This window comes from Rhineura floridana, chromosome 1, assembly GCF_030035675.1.
Source record: "Rhineura floridana isolate rRhiFlo1 chromosome 1, rRhiFlo1.hap2, whole genome shotgun sequence".
Lineage (NCBI taxonomy): Eukaryota > Metazoa > Chordata > Lepidosauria > Squamata > Rhineuridae > Rhineura > Rhineura floridana.
The window spans coordinates 270954521-270977508 of NC_084480.1; the positions used below are offsets into that span (position 1 = coordinate 270954521).

At 38.5% G+C, this 22988-nt stretch overlaps 1 protein-coding gene across 7 annotated transcripts in view; it reads right to left on the reverse strand.

Annotated features, from left to right (window-relative positions):
- The window catches only part of STAU2 (staufen double-stranded RNA binding protein 2), a 248775-nt gene that overhangs the window by 57818 nt on the left and 167969 nt on the right, over nt 1-22988 (reverse strand). The window contains exon 14 of one of the 7 annotated variants that reach the window (XM_061601418.1): nt 3834-3947. The exons of 5 other annotated variants lie outside the window; for them this stretch is intronic. In XM_061601418.1, the coding sequence (XP_061457402.1) occupies nt 3855-3947 (93 nt within the window). In that variant the 3' untranslated portion in view covers nt 3834-3854. Of the gene's footprint in view, nt 1-3833; nt 3948-21419; nt 21535-22988 lie in introns of those variants that run through there. One more of the 7 variants, XM_061601428.1, reaches the window with a different exon arrangement.

Sequence of the window (22988 nt, forward strand, 5' to 3'; positions counted from 1 at the left end):
TCTACCAGATATATTCCTGTGTAGAAAACCCTGTCTCCGAAGTAAGTTAAACCCATTTCTATGAGTCAAAAAGTATAAAAATGCTAAAGCGCTTAAAGGATTGTGGAAGATAAAAAAATTAAAATTAAAATTTACTGATTCAAGTATTTAACTTCTTGGACAGAGGGAGCACACAGCATGAACAAAAGCTGGAAGAAACTGTTAGGGAAGAAAATGAGAACTGTAATGCAGACATAAGAACTGCATGGAAGATAGTGACAAGCAGAAAAGAAGAATCAGAAGGCATTTTGAACAACTGGAAGTAAGAAACCACTCTCCGTATCTATCCAATGAGAGTGGCACAGAGGTATGGCGGTGGTTGTGTGCCAACTGGGCCTGTTAATTCATGAAGTATGCTATCTTCTTGGTGTGAAGATCCAGAATGGAATGGACAGACTCCCAAGGCTTATAATCTCTTCTCACACATCTATCTGGGAACAAATAACACCATCAGGCACAACTATGACTGTATAAAATCTAGAGCGGAAGGTGAAGGCTCTTGGAGCTCAGGTGGTAATCCTATAAATCCTTCCTGTAAAAGAGAAATTATAATACTTCAGGTGAATGATTGGCTACAAAGATTGTATAAATGAGAGAAGTTTGCCTGCTGGAGCCACAGTCATGTTTCCTTAACAAAGAACTAACAGCAGGAGATGGGGTATACCTTGCAAGAAATGGAAATATGTGTTTGGCAGAAGCATGGTGATGAATCTATTAAAACGGCTTTACATTAAACCTAGTAGGGGATGGAGATTTAAGCCTGGTAAATTGAAAGGTAACTACTAATAGGGACTTGGGTGCTACAGAAGAAAATGGGACACTTATGGAAATGCCTAGCAAACCCCACAAATAGCAGGAGAGACATTGGAACAGAATATGCACTGCTTTTCATGTTTATATACTAAAGCACAGAGTATAGAAAATAAACAAGTTTGAAATTCTAAAAAATGAATGACATGATTAATATAACTGGTATAATATTATTATTATAATAGTATAATTGGCAGGACCATTTCCCTAACTGTAGCAACTAAAGGATATAACTTGTTCAAAAAAGAATAGATGCAACAGAAAGAGATGGGAGTAGCATTGTATATTACAAATGCGTACCTTTGCACAAAAATTCAAGAAAGTAAACACAATAGCTTATCAGGGTAAAATGAATGAAGAAATAAAAAAAATAACATTGAAGTTGGAGTCTACTACAGACTGCCAAATCAAGGTGAGGAAGTGGATGCTGCTGCCTAGAAAAAAATTACAGATGTTTTAGGAAAACAAGAATTAGTAACAGATTTCAACCATTCTTGCATCTGCTGGGAGACAAATCACTAAGAATGGACTCCAAAAATATTCCTCACATGCCTTGCTAACTTCCTCATTCAGAATATGGATGCACAAATGAGGGGAATGGCTATACCTGCTTTGATCTTAACCAGCTGGAGAAGATTTGGTAAGTGAGATTAAATTACCAGGGAAAATGACTGTTTCAATTCAAACGGAATTCAAGATATCACGGAAAGTCAAAAGTGAGTGTAGTCAAACATGTACCTTGGATTTCAGGAAAGCCAATTTTTGTAAACTGAAGAAGGAATTTCTAAAAGCACAATCACAAACAATTTGAATGAGAAATAAGAAAATCCAGTGTGGCTGCACAAAAAGCTTAGTGATCACATGAAAGTAGTAGTAGCAGTAATCATCATTATCATCGACATGTAGAAGAAATGGAAGGAAGAGCATGTCATCAGTGACATGTACAATGGGTACCCAGATTCAGGGACAATGTCAGGAAAGATAAGGCTAGCAAGGAATGGTAAGAGCAATAAAAATGACTTTTTCATGTATATTTGATGCGGGCCTGCTATCCAGTAAGGATGGTGAAGTGTTAAGTGTCACAGAGAAGGTGGAACTGCTCATTTCCAATTTTACTTTTGCCTTCTTCCAACACTGTGCAACCTCACATAAAAAGTGTGAGTGGTGAGGAGTATTGCAGTTCAAGATTGGTAAGGAGTTGATCTGAAAATACCTAGCTACCTCAAATGAGTTTGTCATTGGGGCCGGATGAATTTCATCATAGGGTACTGGAGGAACTTGCTGGTGCATTCTCACAATCTTCCTCTGCCATCTTTGAGAAAACCTGAAGAACAAGGGAGGTGCCACAGGACTGCACACAGGCAAATATAGTCCCAATCAGACCTGTAGCCAGGAGGGGGATTGGGGGGGCACCCCTAATTTTTTTCTGCCCACCTTACATTTATATAAAAATAAATTTATTACAGAAAAATTGCCCCCTACTTTTTGGGTGCCCCTAACTTTTAGGCTGGGTATGTGCCTGGTCCCAATCTTTGAAAAAAGGAGGATCCAGGAGTCTGCCTGCCTTTTATAATAATAATCAGAGGCCTTGTTCCATAGCTTTTGTCTTCAAACTCAGAGGCACAGCTGATTGGAACAGTAGTGGCCCCAAGACTGTCATTCTTATTTCAAGACAATCTTATTTTGCCAGGGTTTTTGATTACTATAACTATGCACCCTGCTGCTACAAATGGTTTTTAATGTTGCTCTGTTTATAAACTCTCAGATTCTTTGTGTTTTATTGTGATTTTGGGCTCATTCACTCTGAAGATTAATGTATATTTGAAGCTGCTTCCTCCTCCTCTCTCTCTCCTGCTCTCTCACACACAAACTTGCAGCATCCACTCGACATCCTCCTCATCCAAGTGGCAGTCTGCACTCCCCCCTCCACTAAATTTGGATTTTCCTGATCCTCAGGAAGAAAATCCAATAGAAAATCACGTTACCTGACTGTGAATGCACTGAAGTGCATTGTGTGTGTGTGTGTGTGCGCGCGTGTTACATGTGTTGTGACATTTTGCTAAGTGCTGACTATTGCCACATTCTCAACTTCCATTTTGTTTCCTTCAGTTCAAAGGAAAGGATACCGCCTGCTCTTCCTCACCAGTTGTTGCTGATGGCAAGTTTGTGGTATTTTTATTTTTAAAATAGCTCTTTTGTGCAGAAGTGCTCTTGCATGAAAGAGCTGTATTAAAAAAATTGTACTTGCAGGTATGGGAGGCCTGAAAGGAAAAGTGGAAGACAGTCTTGCTTTCTTGGAGTGAGAAACACACACACACGTTTATTACTCTTTTGTGCAAATCTATCAAAAATCTTGCATTTAATTATTTTTTAAAAGGTGCACCTGGACAGCTAAACAAATACTTGTGGGCATGCCCATAGGTTTCCTGGCTTGGTGTCTCTCTCTCTCCCCCCCCCGATTATTTTTTACTGCTATTTTGTGCAAATTTGGAATATCGTGAATAGCGTATTTAAAAAATTAAAGGTGAGCACACATAGCTAAACAGATACCTCTGTGCATGGCTGCAACTGACCTCAGGTTGCCAGAACTTATGATGGGTGGGGAAGTACTAAATGAGGGAAAGGGACAACAACATGCAGCATGAATATAACCCACTGCCCACTAGTGTGGATGAGTAACATTGAGATAGATTTCAGAGTCATAAATTTGAAAGTGCTCACATGTGGATAAAGGCAAACAAATGGGCACATGAAAACAGTGACTCATCTGTGCATGAATGTCTTAATGTGAACATGTTTTTTATTATATATATTTGAATGCTTTTTAAATCTATGTTAGAAGCCACACTGAGGGCTCCTGTACCTGGAAAGAGGGATACAAATCTAAACATAAACGTTTAGATATTAAGTAGGTCTAGGTGCAGGCAGTCGCAATCGTCTACCTATATAGAGGTGAATAGGTATAAAATGTACCTGTAGGGATGGATCCAGCTGTATGGATAGATCTACAGAACAGGGGTCATGGCATCCCTTGTGTGGAACCGCACAACCATCACCCAAACTGTTTTCTGATTAGACCACAAACAGCAATGCTTACCCTACAGAAAGGAAAACTTGCATTGGAGTTGAAAAGTTTCCAGGCAAAATATGATGAAGCCCCTTGCCAACTTTATCCTCCCTGCATTTTACTAGATGGAAACTTACTATCCAGCCACATTGGCTGACAGTCAGTGACACTGACAATGGGCTTCTCCAAACTTTGCTTTGAGACTAGCCATTCCCACCCTCTCATGTACAACCTATGATTGTAGGCTGAATGCTCCTTCATAAAATCTTGTAGAAAGGAGTAGCAAAGCTTTACCTTCCTGCCTCCCCCCACCTCAATTTTATATGTGGGCTGCATATCCAGGTATTACCTTTGGATAATAATTTGCAGGACTATTTTGCAAAGTTTAAAATGTAGCACTTTTTAAATGGATTGTCTGAATAAACCATAAGTATTCATGGTCAGGATTAACCTCTCTCTCCCTCCCTCTGTGTGTGTGTGTGTGTATGAGAGAGATATTTCATAATACGAGGATGCACAGCTAATCAACTCTTTGAAATAAAACCTGAAAAATAAAACATTTAAGTATTTGCATGTAACATTGTCTGCAATACTAAGAATGTCAAAACAAGCAAGGAGTTGAATGAATATTCTCTAGTTATATGAACAATGAATAGATACTGAAAAATTAGAAGTGGACAGGATATCTTCTCTTTATTTTTAAATGCTTCCTTCTTTTACTACAGCCCTATCCCCAATTTTCTGCTCCACTAACTTAAAAGTCGTTTCCTTTAAGAAAACAGATGACAGACAACTTGAGTGACTGATTATATTGTGCCAACACTTTGTTTTTTCTCTGAGGCCTTGGTTTAAGAGGATGGATGTTAGTGTAAATGACAGAAAGGGAGCTTCACATAGGATTTCACTCCTGTTCAAAGACAAGCAAAGGCAACCTCACTGAGGAGCAATCAACTTGACAAATGGATGCTGTTCAACCCTGTGCCTCCCACTGAAACTGGAGAGCCTGATTTACACAATATTTTCCCTGTAAACTGGAAGAGCAGCAAATTCCAGACAGACTTAATACTGCTTTGCTGTATAATGGGTTGAGCTGATAATTCTTCCCATATAATGAAATCTGATAATACTGGGGAAGAAAAACACATCAGAAAGAATGGAACACATTAATGAACTTGTAAAAATACACTTAAGGCTTAACAAGATTGATAAAGAGAAAAGAAAATAGTTTAGACCAGGAATATTTATATGGTTATATTACCTAGGGTTAAAAACAAGTCTCCTGATTCAGAAGGATAGGGTTCCTATTTACAACCGACAGTATATCTAACAAATAAAAGCACTTAAATATCAAAGGCTTTCACCACACAGATGTGTTGTCCCATTTTTCCCCAAAACAGTATTTTACTGATAAACTAGATCATAAAAGAGGAGAAAAAGGGCATTCACGTTAGTGCTTCATTCTATACTTACTTGTTCTCCTGTACTGTGGGAAAAGTATTTTTTAAAACAGAATAATGCAACAACAACAAGAAGAGGTAACAGCAAATTAGGGAACATTCCATTTCTTTTCAGTCTATTTCCACAGATCAGCAAACAAACAGTATAACCACCAATACAGTCTTAATCAGAAGTAGTTTTCACACATGTAAAAGCTGAATGATGCAAAACATTTTACTTTTCCATTTATATTGCTGTGGTCACAAATAAAATAATTTTTTTAGGGGGGCCGTATATAAACATTTCATGCTGAAGTGAATGGACCTCAACAGCTGCTGATTTGGTGACACTGAGAACCCCAGTGGAGCTGTCCTGCTGAATTAACGTCTTGGAAATGTTAAAAAGAAACTTCAAACAGACCTTGTTTAGCAGGTGGTCAACGCTTTCTCTCTGTGGGGATCATGTGAAGACTAGCAGAACAGTCACTCAGTCATGAATCAGACCTGTCAATAGTTGCCTATTTTCTCAACAGGTTTCTCAATCATACCCAAGAAGTCTTCCTCCCATGACATCCTCCTACTTCCTCCAGCCCTTTTATAATCCATCAAATTCCACACAGCGAAAAGAATTTGTTAATATTTTATATTTAATCACTAACAAGAGCAGAGAACATATGAACATCACTGAAGAACGTGCAAATGTTTGTATCAGCTAGTATTGTTCCAGATAATGACAGATATTGCAAAGCTGTCTATATATGAGGCATCTCTGTGATACTACTGATCTAAAGCAGGGGTGGGGAACAGGATCTATTTGGCTGCCTAGATCCTGAGCTCACTACCTCCCATGGGCTAGTTTGACAGGTGACCATGAAGTCAGGTGGCCCAACTTCATGATCCTTGCAGGGCTTGCTGTAAGTGCCAGCCAGCTGATCCAGGCTTGCAGCAAGTCCTGCTTTAAGCAAAGATCAGCTGCACTACAGAGTTCCAGATGATCTCAGTGGGGCTTGCTGTCAGTGCCGATCAGCACTTATAGCAAGCCTTTCTTGCTAAGGAACAGTTATGAGTACATTTTAAGGTGGCTGATTGTTGCTTTGCAGCTGTGTCTTTACCTGCTCCACACTTTTAGTAACATATGACAAGGTGTGGAGCAGGTTGGTAATGTTTGTGGGAAACAGCCTTGTGGGCCAAATTAATATCCCTGCCAGGCCTTTGGTCCATGGGATGGAGATTCCCCAGCGCTGGTCTAAAGTGTCTACTTCTAATCAATAAATGACCTGCATTAGAGAGAGAAGAATAGTATACCCTCAGACCGTAAGTTTGGGCTTGGGTCTTACGGAGGTAAACCTTGACTGGCTGTACTGCTTCAGAATGGAGGTGGGGACTCAGATGGCTGAAAGCTCCTCCTCAGGAGAGAAAAAAACACCTCCTGCACATAGAAACTTTGATGTGACAGATAAAATTAGACTAAAACCCTTCTCCCTGAAATCTAGTTTTCTAGTTAGAGAGGATTTGTCCGTAGGGTGAAGTATTCAGAAGTGAATATATTGCAGCAAATAATTTAAAAATGTCCGTAATAGCTGTTTTTCCTTCTAGAGAAATGAAGACTTGTAATTGTAAATCAGATATAAGAAATTTAAAAACAACAAATGAAGAGTTAATTTTTGCTGCAATGTTTTTGGATCCTAGTGCCTTTCATATCATAGGTCCACAAAGAATCTTCCTGAGGAAGTTAAATCCACCAAACACACTGTAGAGTTTAATAATTGCAAGTGCATCTGAGTGTCATGTCAAGCGGAGCTTGAAAGCAAAATTAGTTTAGTTTGATCATTCCAGCTGTACATCAAAATTTCTTCCACACTGTTGGATAACATGAAAGTGCAGCAGTAGCTCCTGTCACCCTTGGTTTAAAAATTTATGACATGTTACCCCAGTGCAAAGACTTGTTTAAATACTATCTGTATCATTAGTGAGCTATATGTGCCACCTGCACTTCAACGAATTACAGAACAGAGAATTACACAATCAAACTGAGATATCCATCAAACACAAATATCCTCTCATATTATTTTTAATGTAATATGATAACCAGACACACACACACAAAAGGATTCCCATAGGATATAACAAACAAAAAGGCACTCTTATGAATACCACAAGAGTAGTATTGTAGATGCTGAAATTTATATTATTATCTGGATTTTTAACTGTTTGTTATATATTTATTTTAATGGTTTTATGTATATTGTTAACTGGTTTGAGATTTATAAACTTAGAAATGAAAAATGGTACATAAATTTTAAAAATAACTAACTAACATGCCTGGTACGAACGTTTATCTGAGGCAAAACAATTTTTCTTTCCTTGTTACAGAAAGTTAAGAGTTGCCAATCAATTAATTTCATTGGAATTACTTGCACTTCCTGCCCAGGGCCCATTATTATTATTTTGTTGCTGTTGTTGTTGAAATTACTTGCAGGACATACAACAAACAGCATGGGAGGAAGGGCAGCATATAAATCAAACAACAACAATAATAAAACACAGACTGATCCCCAGTATATCAGAAAATATATTGTCACTCACAAAACATTTTTCAGGTCAAGCTCCTGTACACCTTAATGGGAATGTTTTGAAGTGAATAGCTTGTGACTAGGGCTGTAGTCATCCAGGGTCTCGGTGGGTCTTAGACCCCTTGCTTTTTTGGGAGCAGGGTCTCAGCAGGGTCCCTATGTCTCTAGTAACCTACAAACCAATCAGCATGAAAGGGGAGTGTGTTAGTCACTGAGGAGAGTCTTCTAACATGCTTCCTTATCGTATTGTGCTGACTGAAGCCAGTCAGAGTTAAAGGAGGTGACTCAGCCACTGAGAAGACTCTTCTCAGTAGCTAACACTCTCATCTTTTATGCTTATTGGTTCCTAGGGATGAATGTTGCTGTGGGAAAAGGTATTAACAAGAATCTCATTCTAAACCCAGCAGCAAAACAAGGGGAGAGGAACATGGCTGTGATTAACCTGAAGGGGCCCTGCACTTCTGAATTTGCTACCACACTGCTGCTTGTGACTTATAGACTTCATACAGTTTTCACAAGGACTATGTGAAAAGCCAGCCCCAGCCCCAGCCCGAGCCCCAGCCCCATAATTTACAAAATCTCAAGGCTAAAATCTTACATATGAAACTATAATATTATAGAACTGAATCTTACAGCCATCAACTGATGCAGAATTCAAAGACGTGGTATAAACTCATTTTTAACACTTAGGGTAGGAACTAAAGAACTGTGACTGAGAATTTCTGTTTCTTGAACAATAGCTTTCCATAAATGACAAACCATCTTTGAAAGCACACAAGTTTCAAAAGCAGTTTGCAATATGGCATAAGGCTCTGCTGTTCAAGAAAAAAGTTAAAAATCCAGCAGGATGTGCACAAGCTCTTGGGTACACCTGAAGCAGCAATTCACATCCCAGGATTAATGATAATGATTTATCAGTATGAGCAGTTGGTTCGAACTCTCAGTATACTCTTTTCAAAGTCCTTGACACATAACTTACTCCTCTCTCAAATTCCAGCTCCTTTTTGCAGTCTAGGTAAGATTTTAAAACAACACTTTACTTTCTTGTTAAATCTTGGAGTTCCTGGATATAGTAACTATTAAATATATTGGTCAGACTTTCATGCTAGAAAGAAGTAATTTTCCTAGATTCCTGATGCAAACCTCCAAAGTCTGCAAATCCTCCAGCATTCACTGGTCAAATACTGAGTAGACTGCTTTGAACAATCCTATCTTGGTTTATTAAGCTGAGATATGCAAGAGTCTTTTGGTGTGGATGCAGTCCCTTCACTCCTCCCTTCACATAGGTCACAATTAAACCAGTAAGTCTCTAATTAACTACAGATTCTTTTTTAATCCAACCCAGAAACCATGGTTACCAGATCAGAATGAGCCAGGATACTACACCACCAAAGGGGCTGTGTGTGCGGGCAAAATGCTCATGAATATCATGGTTTATTAAACCAATATATAATAGTCTGAACACAGCCCAGGTATTTCCACATTGGCTTCCAATCCTGTGGACTACTTTTCTCTGACAAATGTCTGTAGTTGTAATGAAATACTATGTGGAGGAAGAATGCCAAAAACAGAGCATTAGCCTAATTCTCAAAACTGACAAGCATAGAATATATATTTAACGCCGCATAGGATATGAAAGCAGTAAAATAGCAGTATGACATTATCTTACCGTGAATTCCTAAAGACCTTCTTCGTTATAGATTAGTCTGTTCATTAAAAAAATAGCATATATATTCTGCCACTATATTTCATAAAGGCATTTTGTCTTCACTTCTATGTACTGGTGCAGCTTCATTATACACAGCAATTGTGGCAATATTCCTTAGCAACTGAACATAAGAAAAGCTCTCCAAAAAGACCTATTATCAATAGTAGGTTGTAGTCAACTAAGTTCTACTCAAAGGAGACTCACTGAAATTAATAACTTCAATGGGTCTACACTGAGTAGGATTAGCATTAAACACCACCTAGTATCCTCAATCTCCTTAGTCTAGTATCTATAGGATTAATTTAAAAAGATGTTATAAAAGCCTTTATAGCCGCATAACAATATTCAACAAACAAAAGATAAACTATACATTCAGGCTCCACTGAGTTAACTTCAATGGCCAAAATGACTACATTTTTCTTTTCTCTCATGCTGTTCCAGATTAGTTTATTGTATTTCTGCATTTTTTAATTCTTGATGGCTTTTACATTTTACTACTACTTTATGTTCTTTATTATGCTTTATAGTCTATTTCCTATGGTAAATATTTATGTTTTTCAATGCATGTCTCAACTTTTATTTATTTATTTTATTTTGTTTTAATTTTATTTATTTAAGCTATTTCTAATGTAAATGTACTTCCTTCAAGTTGATTCCGACTTATGGCGACCCTATGAGTAGGGTTTTCATGAGGCTGAGAGGCAGTGACTGGCCCAAGGTCACCCAGTGAGCTTCATGGCTATGTGGGGATTTGAACCCTGGTCTCCCAGGTCGTAGTCCAACACCTTAACCACACTACACTGGCTTAATATATATATAAAATATCTCTAAGTGGTGTACAGAAGGGTAAAACAATAACAAATGTTATAAAAATATACAGTAATACAAATGCATACATAACACAAATTAACAAATAAATATTAAGACAATTGCCTCACACTTTCCCACTCAACATCTCTCAGCCTCCTGGCTGTGGCTCCACCCATCCACCCTGGGTCTCCCCCAGGGCCCAACAAACACAAATCACCCCCAAAGTCTCACAAGTTTCCCAGGGGATCCCAAAGATGGCATTTAGGACAGTTTTTGTAGGCATGGGAACAATCTTGAATGTTGAGTCTTTTGTCTCCCATGAATTTGCTGAGTTCTTTGTTCAATGCTTAAACAGGAGAAATAATCATAATTTCTATACACTGCTCAGATATTTTCTGAACATACAGTGTCTTATAAATTCAGAAATAAATAAATACAAATATGTTTTCGTACTAATTTTCAGAAGTTCCTATCCCTTACAATTATGGGTAATCTTAAAAAGATTAATTCCATCCAACTACATAATTATTTCCCCTCATATGCTATAATGTGCACATGCTGTTTGCAGAAGTGGATAGGTGCAGAAATGAGTGTAAAGGAAGACAGCTGGAGCGAGTGGGTCCCTACAGTTGGAGGAGGGAGAGGAGATCCCCCAAGATATGCAGGAAAATCTTGAGGTGTTTTCCTTGGGATGAAAGGAAAAAAGGACCATGGCTCCCCCAAACTGGAAAAGCCTAAGGCTGTGGATGAGTAGTTCAACGATCTCTCGGTGGAAGGCACTGGAACACGAGGAGCCGCAAAACACCTTGGGGGTGGGTGGGAAAGAGGAAAGGCTGGGGAGAGTGTGAGCAAATCATTTTTTCCATTTAGTCAATCCCAGGATTCGTAGTCTGTATGGGTCAGGATATTACTTGAAAATATTTCCCAAAGAGTGGCAATTTAAACAGGAAACAGTGGGAATAAATAGTAAGAAAATGGGGATTGCACAAGCATGTATCTCTGAACATGCACACAGAGAGAATGGAACTTAAGAGTACTGGAAACACTGAAGGGATGGAAAATATGCACAGGAACAAGGTACCTAATGTGTAAATTTAAGGACACAGGAAAGTGCCAAAAAGGCAAGGTAGTTTTCAGGTGTCATAAGTTACAGAGAAAACAATTCTTAATAAATATAAAAGCAAGCATGGCGGGCATCCCTATGACAACACCTGAGATGTTATTACAAAGTTTGTTTAATTGGTAGAAATTAGAAAGACAAAAAGTATGTTTGTTAAAATAGTAAGAAAGCAATATTACCAAAACAATGTATTCATTTCCTAATAAAAAATCAAATTAAGGGGTGGGATTTTAAAAATACAACCCTCAACAATTATACCATGACAAGTCCCCTCCCCCATGGCTTCAATTGTGCGGTTTACTTGTGTTTTTTTTAATCAGTTGCTATGATGGCTTGTTAACTTTCTTTAGCAAATGTACAACTATCACAGTTTTCTAATTGCTTTCTTTTAAAAGGGGGGGAGAGGAAATTTACACAATAGAAGTCCTTTTCCTGTTCCAAATTAATTACTTTGAAATATCTCTCAGATTACATCAGTTTTTTGTACACATTCATGTTGTAAGATGGCATCTATTGTATATCATTAGTGATGCATTAAATTAGTTGTTTACATTATGAAGTCTAAACATAGGAGAATCTTTTGTGTGGAGTCTTCAAAGATTCCTTGCCTAATAAAGTCTTCTGAAACAAGTTGTCTTTTTTGTTTAGTCAATGCACCACTGGAGACCCTAAAGATGTACAATTTTGTTGTCATCTATGTTTGAAAGTAGTGGAATACAAGAAGGTATTCCTATGAGGAATTTATATTTTTACTTACATTGCTTTTACTGTTAGAGTGTGCTCTGGCAGAACATTGTAAAGATTGAGGTACAGTAGTTTTAAAACATCATATGTTATGTTTGCAAAACATGACATCTGAGCAAAAAGAAAAGAGGTCAGGCCTGATTTTGATTTACCCTAGGCTATGATCCCAGTAAGAACTTACACAAGCAGGTTTATATTGAACTTAACATAGCTACCTTTAGTACTGGAATTGCCAAACCATTTTCACATTTTTAAAATTATCTTAATTAATATACATTGGCTTGGATCCTAAGTTGCTCCTCGGTTCATGTAAGGGAGAAGAAATCTGCCAACTTCCTTCTCCATCTGCAACCCCCCTTCATCATATCCCATTCCATTCTCAAGTGTCCCCCCAAACTCCAGGAGCAGAGTTTTGGGGACCATAGTGCTGCCAGGACCAGAGCAGAGGATGGAAGACTGGAGCCCCACAGACCCTGGGGGGCATTGAAACAATGGCATCAATGTGGCAGTCTGTGCTGCAATCTTTTTCCTTTTTAGAAAACTCATTACAGAGTGGGCATGCTGCAATCATAGCAAACTTCCAGACAGTCTTTTTAACATATATGAAGCCATATATTATCGGGGAATGGCCATAGCTTGGTGGAAGAGCATTTGCTTTACATGCAGAAGATCCCAGATTTGAACAATCCCCAGCATCTCCAGGTAGGAGATGAGAGAAAACAACTAGTTCCTTCTTTTTTTAATCATCAGAAAGAAAAAAGAACATGTTTTACTACCACAACCACCTGACATCATCCAGTCATCCAGAAAGAACATGGAACATGCAACTTCCACTTAAAAGATTTTTAAAATATTAAGTGGTTTAATAAATGCTTTAAAATAAGAAATAAACTAAGGGAGTAGATCAGGTGGGGGGAGTGGGGGGATGGTTGTGGAAAGCTCCCAGAGGGCAGCCTGCTCAGGGTCCTGCCACACCTGACAGCACCACTATTTGGGGGATGAAGAAGGCTGCATAGGAAAGGGGAAGATGGGAAATTTCTACTGAGTGAACATGTTCCCTGCTATGTTTATGGAAGGAAAGTTGAGAACCAAGCCACTGTATATGGCACTTCATGATGCTTTACCATTAGTATATCAAAGTGCAAGAACAGATCAGAGGCTCTGTGTGGTATCCTGCACATGTACTAGGGCTCTTTAGCCTGTCCTCCAGCAATCCCACTATATTACACTCTTTAGCCCAAGACAGGTAGAACTTCATTCCCTGTCCCTAGACTGTTCCTCCTTTCCAGCAGCAGGCCCAGCAGTCAATGGCAATCCCTGGAAAACATGTTGCCAAATGGACTGAGCTTAGTCCCAGGTGTGATCATGTGAGATAGTGCCTGTGTGAGTTATGTCTTATACCTATATGAACTTTCCACATCTTTTTTTGCGTCTATTCAAGCCAGCTACTTCACATGTACTGTTTACATGTGATGCAAAAGGTCAAGAATTAGGGTTTAAACCAAAGACAAGAATTGCAAATGGCCACAAGGTCATGACTAAATGGATGATCTTCATTTTCCCTGCTGGGTCACAAAGAAATACTGACATGAGGTTTTCAACTACATGAAAACCTCCTGCTGTTGGCACTAGGGCAAATGTTTAACAAGAAGGCCAAATGTTTAACAAGAAGTAGCTTCACCCCAACAAAGTATGATGAGATACAGAAGAACCTGTGATGGACCCATGTTTTGGGTGGTGCAGACCAAGTTGCCTAAAGTGGTCTTGCAAAAGGCAACAGTGGGCTAAACACCAGGCAGTGCATAATCTGAGTTGCAGTCATATTTCTGATGCTCATAAATATGAGACATAAAGAATAAAAGTTGCAATGCATGTGAGTATTTGGTATAGTGTATTACTTGTGATGCAAACAATGTGTTCGGATTACAACAGCAACACCTAAGAACTGATCCAACCTAGACTGATTATCTATATCTGTTTTTTAAAATCTGTCCTGTCAGAAAGCCAATCGTTCAATACTGGAGTTGATTTCAAGGCTTTATGGCTCATCTTTGAGTCAGCCTTGAAAGCGGATTTTAGGGAAGATATTAGGAAAACTTAAGATGCTCTTCAGCCCAGTGACATATCATAATTCTGTCCCAGACTGGGCAGCTACATTTGCTCTTCTACTAAACTATTGCTTAAGTGTAGCCCTTTATATCACACACCTTTTCCTCACATACATTTATTGAAGCGACACTTTCCCCCCCCCGGATGAAGAATTAACCAACATGGAAAAAAATGCAGGAAAAGCACACCAATCCACTAAGCTGGTTCACAAATGCAAACTGGATGCTTTTTTCTTTTTCCTCCATGTATGAGATTATATGGACAAATCTTCATCTGAAAAGCACTGTGCTCAGAGAGAACCTGTAGCCATTTCCGGATTCACAGGGCCACTTTTTGTAGCTGCCACGATTACAGAAATGATTACAGATGGCTTCTATACAAGAATCACATGGAGAAAAAGGCAGATGGTTGGCATGTGTGATCCAGCCCACTGCCATAAATAAAATCAACCAAAATATATCTTTTTCAAGGTTTTTTTTAAAAGGACATAATACTCAAAAAAGCAGAATTTTAAAAGTAAGCCAGTAGTGCACCTTCCCACTTACCCAACACCAAAAATAGACATGAACTGGAAGCCTAAAGTGCAATTCATATATTGCCTAACAGGTAAGTGGAGAGTGGTTTGTGCTCTACTTTTGTGTGAACTGACAGGACAAGACTTTTGCACAAGATGATATACACTTTACTTTGGATTTTCAAATTTTGGTATTATTGTACATTGTAGAATAAGGAATCATGGTAAACTTTAGGTACTCAAAATATTTTGATGGGTTTTTTTAAGCCTTGCATTTTGTTGTCTCTTATATTCTGTGAGCAAGTACAATTCAAGAGATAGCTGGCAGAGCTCCTTCATACAACTATCTGCCTGAGAATGGGTTTGGGTGTGGATTGCAAATCCAGAAAAGATGTGGACAGCAGTGCTTTTCCATTTTCTCTCCCAAACAGTCCCCTCATGTAATATGGCAAGAACATCTCTGCTGGATCAAGCCAAGCCCAGCATCTTGTTTCTGATTGTGGTAGGCCAGTTGCTTCCAGGAACAAACAGGGCATGGAGGCAATATTTATTTATTTATTTAAAACATTTCTATGCCGCTCTATCTTCCTGGAAAGCTCAGAGCGGCGGACAACTCTATAATAAAAGAACATAGACCGAGAATACCTTATAAAAGCAAGACATACACCATAGATACAAACTTATAAGATAAGATTAAAATAGTAAAAACTGTATACAATACAATAAACACACAATTACTCCATAATCTCTCATGGTCAAGAGATTTCCTATTCCTCAGTCCAGGTTAAATGCAAGACGGAAAAGGAACGTCTTGACCTGGCGACGGAATGCCGGAAGCGAGGAGGCCGACCGGACCTCTATCGGCAGGGAATTCCAGAGTCTAGGGGCGATAACAGAGAACGCCCTATCTCTGGTTCCTGAAAGATGAACTTGTGAGGTTGAGGGTATCCTAAGGAGCGAATTATCGGAGGACCTGAGAGAACGGGAGGGTTCATAAGAAGACATAGCCTTTCATTTATGCTGCATCCGAGCAATTGGTATTCAGCAGCATACTACTTCTGATATCTGGAACTTCCATTTAGCTATCATGGCTAATGGCCATTCATAAACCTATCATATACGACTTTGTCATATTCCCTTTAAAACAAGTAATCGAAGACTGTACCCATCACCATATCTTCTGGCAGCAAATTGCACAAATGAAGTATGTATTATTGGAAAAATCATTTCTTTTGTGTGTCCTGAATCTACTGCCAATCAATTTCAATGGGCGACCTTTAGTCTTATGGGAGGGGTGGAAAAAAACTGTCTCCACTTTCTCCATACCTTGCATAATTTTATAAATTTCATTAATGTTTTACCTTAATCATTTTCCCCACGTTGAAATTAGAAAGCCCCAAATGCTACAGCTTTCCTCAGTGGTTGCCCTTTCTGCACTTGTCCCAGCTCTATCTCATCCTTTTTCAGAAATGCAACTAGAATTGTCCTCAATCTTCCAAATGGAACAATGCTTACTGTAGATGTTTATATAAAAGCACTAAGACACTGGCCATTTCACTTTCAATACTTTCCAGTATGGAATTTGCCTTAAAAAACAAACACGGTTGTATGCTGTGCTGACATTCACTGAGGTATCCACCACAACTGCAATACCTCTTTCCTGGTTAATCACCACCATTGCAGACACCATCATTGTTTATTTACCTGGAAGAGATGCAAGGCAAAGAGGCCTATAATTTCAACCTCTCTTCACAATCCCTTTTAAAAAATTAATGTCATGTTGGCTACTTTCCAAGCCTCCATTAAGGAGGCCAATTTTAGTGACATTTTATATTTATTTAACTGAAAATACTTAATGCCTGCTCTTCATTGCAAAAGCAGTCCCAGAGTAGATACATTAAAATTCTAACCACAAAATATAAAATAAACACCACAGAAAAATATTTACACTTTAACGACTAGGAAAAGTAATACAATAATAATACAATCAAGCTTGGGCATGAATATCTAGCAAAAGTCTGAGTGAGCAAGTAAAAGTCTTAAGCTCAAGCTGAAAATTCATGAGAGTCAGAGCCAGCCATGTATCAGAAGGAATTCCATTGCTGAGGAGCCACCACTGAAAAGATTGCCATATAGTTATTACCTATTAAACATATATCCTGCCCTTCCTTGCAAAGGTGCCCAGGGGACCAAACAACAAGTGATAAAACAATAAAAACAGCTTAACAATCCTGCCAAGAGACTTCAACATTCACATCAAGGCTGCTTTGAGTGGGCTGGCTCAAGACTTCATGGCCCCCACGTTAAGAGATCTACAATTACACATTTCAGTTTTTAAGGACTCTCAGGTATAAATTATTTGGACCTAATGACTTGTTATAGTTTATAATTTGACAATTAGCCCTAAAACTTCAGATGACCCACCCCAAAAGCAGTTCATGCATGGGTATCTGCCCAACATTTTCAACAGTGAAAACTAAAGCAAAGAATTCATTTAAAAATTCTCCCCATTTCCCTATCCTGTTTGCAATCCTTTTAATACTTTGTTGTCTAATGGTCCAACTATCTCCCTGGCTCATTTTTTGCTACTAATGTATTTAAAGAAATGCTGATTATTTGCCTTTTTATGTTTAGCAATATGCCCCTCAAATTCTTTGTTGTTGCTTGCTTTGTTGTAAACTTATATTTTCTTCATCAGTTTGTGCTCTATTTTTAGCCTCCCCTTCCCCCAGCAAGGCACAAACATCTATCAGGAAAAACAAACACACAACCCCACATAAAAGCCTAGTGGGTGGTGGCTTGTCCCTTATGTATCTGCCTATGATGAATGGGGACTAGAATTTCCCCAACATCACATATGTCCTGGGAAGTTATTCCTTGTAAGTAGTCTGTCAGTTTTATTTTAAATGATAATTATAAGTTCTGGTACCTTCAACTACCACTACAACAACATTTCTGGTAGCTTTCAAAATAGGCTGGGTAGCCAAACCAAAGATAAACAAGATTAAGGACACAGGTATAATGAATGGTAACTGCATTTAGTAACACAATGTTACGTGGGAGCAAGCTTTGGAGAAGCTTTGTTTAGCATAAAATGTGAGAGGCCAGGGCAGGAGGGGGAGGAGATGGCTCTAAGCCACCTGCCTGCTTCTCCCATGGTGAGACCACTTCATCCCCAGTTTAATTTTAAACATCAGCCTAAATTATGATGCTCTAATTTATGTTGGCATGAACAATCTCCTAGCAACTTCTGTACTGGCCAGATATTGGTAACAGTGGAATAAATTGTGTTCTAGCCTCCCTTCCCCTTTACAGTCTCAGTTTTTCATCTATGTCAACATGACAAGGAAAGAATGACACAGAGGAGGTTCTCTGTTTGTACCACTTGGAGATTTCCCCACCCTTTCAGTGGAGTCTCCTGTGACAGCTTCACAAATGCCATGTATTTGTGACAATACAATTGGATTCTGCACTTCTTAATAACTATTACTACTAAAAGATCAGCATCCTTGTGCAGCTGAGAAGCAGAATTATAAACATGGTGGTTAAAGAATGGCAAATGCATGAACTTTTGACCCTTCCATATGTATACTAATGGTGAAGTAGATATTTTAATCCACATTGCATCATACCAAGTGATAGTAGTTACATGGTCATATGTGCACAATGTTTTTAGAAAAGGTAACAAATGCTAATTGTGAAGACGTTCTCACAAGTGAATTTATATCTGATATGATCCAGGCAGGGTAATAAAAATTACAGGATGTAAAGAGTACTGCTATGTATGTAATTTATCTGGTGAAAAATTTTTTATTAAAAAAGTGGGAATAGCTACAAAATGAAGTCACAAATTGGAATTAGAAACATCTGCAGCACACCTGTGTCTAACATCTGAAACCACTCTACAGCAAAAAGAAACTGAAAGCATTTACTGTACGTGTTTTATCCGAACCTTTAGGTATCCACTAAAATAAGTACTTAGCCCAGTCATTGTATGATAGCACTTCAATTTGATCACAGAAAATATAGGTGTGTGTGTACACACAAACACACACACAATTGTATATATAAAAAACTTTAAGTTAAAGAAGGAGAACACACCTTGTCCATAACAGCAAGCTGCACTTGTGAAAGGGCTTCACATGCACAACATCTTCTCTGTGCTACAGGTTTCATCAGAGTAACACTAAAATATCAGTTAGTCCAATGAATTCTTTAGCTCCATATAGTGACCTCAATCAAGTGGCAGGATAAGAGATTTTCTATTCAAAACAAGATAAAATGATCCAAATAGCAGAAATAAGGAACACACCAGAGCTATAACGTTCCAAAGTAACACCCTGGAGCCGTCCCATGCTCCTGCTGGGAGGAAGGGCAGGATATAAATCAAATAATAAATAAATAAATAAAAGAACCCCCATTATGTTCTGTGTTGATCTCTTTCCATAACAAGACCTCAATAACACACAATAATAATAATAATAGGGAGAATCACTTCTTTGGCATGTATCCTGAGTAACCAAAATTCCTCATATATCTTGGGTTAGAAGCAAAGGGCAGAAACCAAACAGGATTGAGTGGTACCATCTCTCTTTTCACAAATTAACCAGAGAATGAAAATTACAATTGAGACCATACAGACTACCAAACTACCTTGGAATGGACCCTCAATGAGGGTAGCTTGATCCTGAAAAGCAGTAAGAATGGTTTTAATAACATTAGGTAGAGATTTGAGGTGAAGTATATATATAGTAGAAGTTAAGGCAAAAAGGTCATCCGTATGGGTTCATCCGATCTGATCTGCTTCAACCTATGCAGAAGAGTATTCCAGAAAACAAGAGAAAGGCTGAAAGAAATAACTGACAGACCAAACTGTTTCTGGAAAGATATTGGGTTCTCTTAAGGGAGGGTCATATCATTATAATTAATTTCAGCATTGTAAAATGGTAGTTATGGCAGGAGATGGATACACTTGTTCACTGTTACTAAATGCTGAGATTCATTTTTAGCCTATTTATTACAAAAAGGTTGGCTTTTAACTGTGAATGCATCACACTAAATGGAACCAATGTAGGCAAAAAAAAAAATTGTGTAAACCATGAGCTATGCAATCTTGTTCATCCTGGTTAAACCCATGAAGTGGACCACGTGATTTCTCAGAGTGACAAGTGAAAAAAAAAAGGATGACAAACAGGATCTTGGCAAGATAACAATTATTTATTATGCTGCAAATGCACAAACTATTGTTGTAAATGCAAATGATCAAGGAAATGATGCATACGTTTCTGTGACCTGAGTGGAACAGATTTATATACCATTTATATAATTAGTTTTGCAATTGAGCAACTTCAGTGAGCAAAAGAAAAACTGGTCAAAGATACAAACACTGGATTAGTTACCCGCAGAGCTGAAATTTGGTACACATATGAACGCTTGCAGTGGTCAGTACACTGCAGGCACAGTGAAAATAATATTAATACTTCTTATCACTAGAAATTTTGTAGCTCTAACCAAGGTCCCATGTAAAACAGAATGGTATTTCTTAGGAAGCTGAGGGGACAGCTCTGTCCCTCTCCTGCGCATGGCAGTGTGCAAGTATAGGGAAAGGGTGTGCAAGTAAGAGAATCTGCACCCTTGGGAAAGGAATAGAGTTGATGGTAGAATAGTACAGAGCAGCATATGGGGAAGGAGAGACATTACTCTAACGTTTTAAATTACCAAGTTTTTTTAGCAGAATGGGGGAAGATGAATCTGAAGAAAAACAGGCTATATCACTGGGGGAAAAGGCAATCATAAATTTATTTATCTAGGGGCAGTCTGTTAGAATGTTTAAAATGGCACTGCCCTTGGACTCTGTTTGAATATCCAGTTTTAATCAAGCAAGCAAGCAAGCAAGCAAGCAAGCAAGCAAGCAAGCAAGCAGGAATGACTAAAATATGGCCATTACACATGCATGCCAAATCTTTCTGTCCTCTCCTTTCCCCCTTGTTATTATCATTATCTACATAGAAGCTCTTCCATTGTTATAGGGTAAGAGTTTTCTTTCCAAACATTTTTGTTTGGGTTTCTAGAAGAAAGGGAGACAGTCAAAACACTTTTTGAACCAATGCAAGAATATTTTCTGACGATTCTTTCAGCCTTTCAAGAATCAGGAATGGGGGAAAATTCAAAGTTCTTGGATATTTTTTTAAAATGGTGTTATTACTGACACTAGTTTTCAAATTATACATACTAGGATCATTGATCTCAGCACTATCACATGATGCTGAATCTTCCTAGTCTTTGCATTGCAGCAGCTATATACTGCCAGCCTTATATGCCCAACTACTATGGTGTTTCCACAGAACAGATTTGTATCAGTCTTTGAGGCTTCTGTGGACAAAATACCCACACAGAAGTAGGATGCTTTGCAAGGAAGCCATGGAACACTGTGTCCCCCACCCCACCTCTGTAGTGCTATGGCTCTTGTACAGCAGCAGTTTGCCCCACAGTAGCACAGGAGCAGGGGGTGTGGTCAGGTGAAGGAACAGTAAATGCAACTATGTCCACTCACAATGATTCTAGGCGTTTGTGTCCAAAGCAGAATTCCCAAAGTGGAGATCAGCTTCATACGATCAGTAAATAAATACAAAACAAATACAGGAATGCTTCATGTCTCATCTCAAACTTTTGTATTGCAAAGTGCACACTGAAATGGCAGATAGCTTAGTTAGGTTACTTTGCTACCAATTAAATATTGAGCAATGTAGTGGCAGAGTTGCTTATGTTCTTAAGAATATTTGGAAGCTATTAAGGCAGCCTTTCCCAACCAGTGTGCCTCCAGATGTTGTTGGACCACAACTCCCATCAGCCTCAGCCAGCTGAGGCTGATGGGAGTTGTGGTCCAACAACATCTGGAGGCACACCGGTTGGGAAAGGCTGTGTTAAGGGATAAGCAGACTGACTCTAAGAATAAAACAAGATGACTTCCCAAAGTCACATGATCCTATGTCCATTCATTTAATAAGGATCATGAAAAGAGCAGGTATTGTAGGTTAGAGTATGTTGAGAGTGATGGGAGGTGGAACCTAATCAATTAAAGTGTTGAGAAGATACAGCCTTGATAGCAATGCCACTGATGAAATGGTTTATGAAAAAAGTCCTCAACCACCCCTCCGAGTAAAATGTTGAGGCACTGCTTATTTAAATGGCCAATTCTATTGTTTTCTCAATTGTAGCACACCTTGCACTGTCTTCAGTGCAAAGAAACACAAAATAGGTTCAGCCTAAATCAGAACTAAGCATTTCTTGCCCATTTGAAAGAACAAAAATTGAACAACAAACAGCTCCTGCATAAGTCTTAGGAGATAGGCCCACTATTATTATTTTTTAAAAAAACTAAATAGACTCAAAAGGTTTTTGTGCACATAGAACACCCTTGGGACTTAACTAGATGTATTTAACTATGTAAGAGACATAAATCTTTTTTCTCCTCTTCTTTGAAACATCTATTCTAGCTAATGCGTGATGTTAGGTCACTGTGACGTGCATTTCCCTGCCCTCACCATTGCCTATTGGCAGCAGGAGTGGAGCAATGAATGTGCTTACCTAGACATTAATATGAGAGAGAACAGCGCCACGAAATGGTAGCAGCTCTCTGTCTCTGTCCAGCTAAGCCCTTTGGTTTACATTCTAATTGCATATGGGATGTAATTAATAACTTACTTTGTGGATGAAATATTAAATTCTGTGCAAATGGATTTTTTTTGGTATGCTGTATGCCAGAACAGGCTCCAGCTGTTGCCAAGGAAAAACAAATGCTCTGTCATGTATTTCCTACACATGAAGTAACACAGAAATTAACTTAATAGGAAACAGAAGACAAAGAAAACGAAGAGGCTTGGTGTATTATGGTTTCTATATAAGAATAAAAGTAACATGGCCGACACGCACAAATAACAGACCATAATCTGCAAGGTGTATGTAAAACTTTACTGGATGACAATCATAGCTGGAACACTAGGACTGAATGACAAATTTTACATGGTGAAAGGTGAGATTTGTCAAAAGCTTTTTATA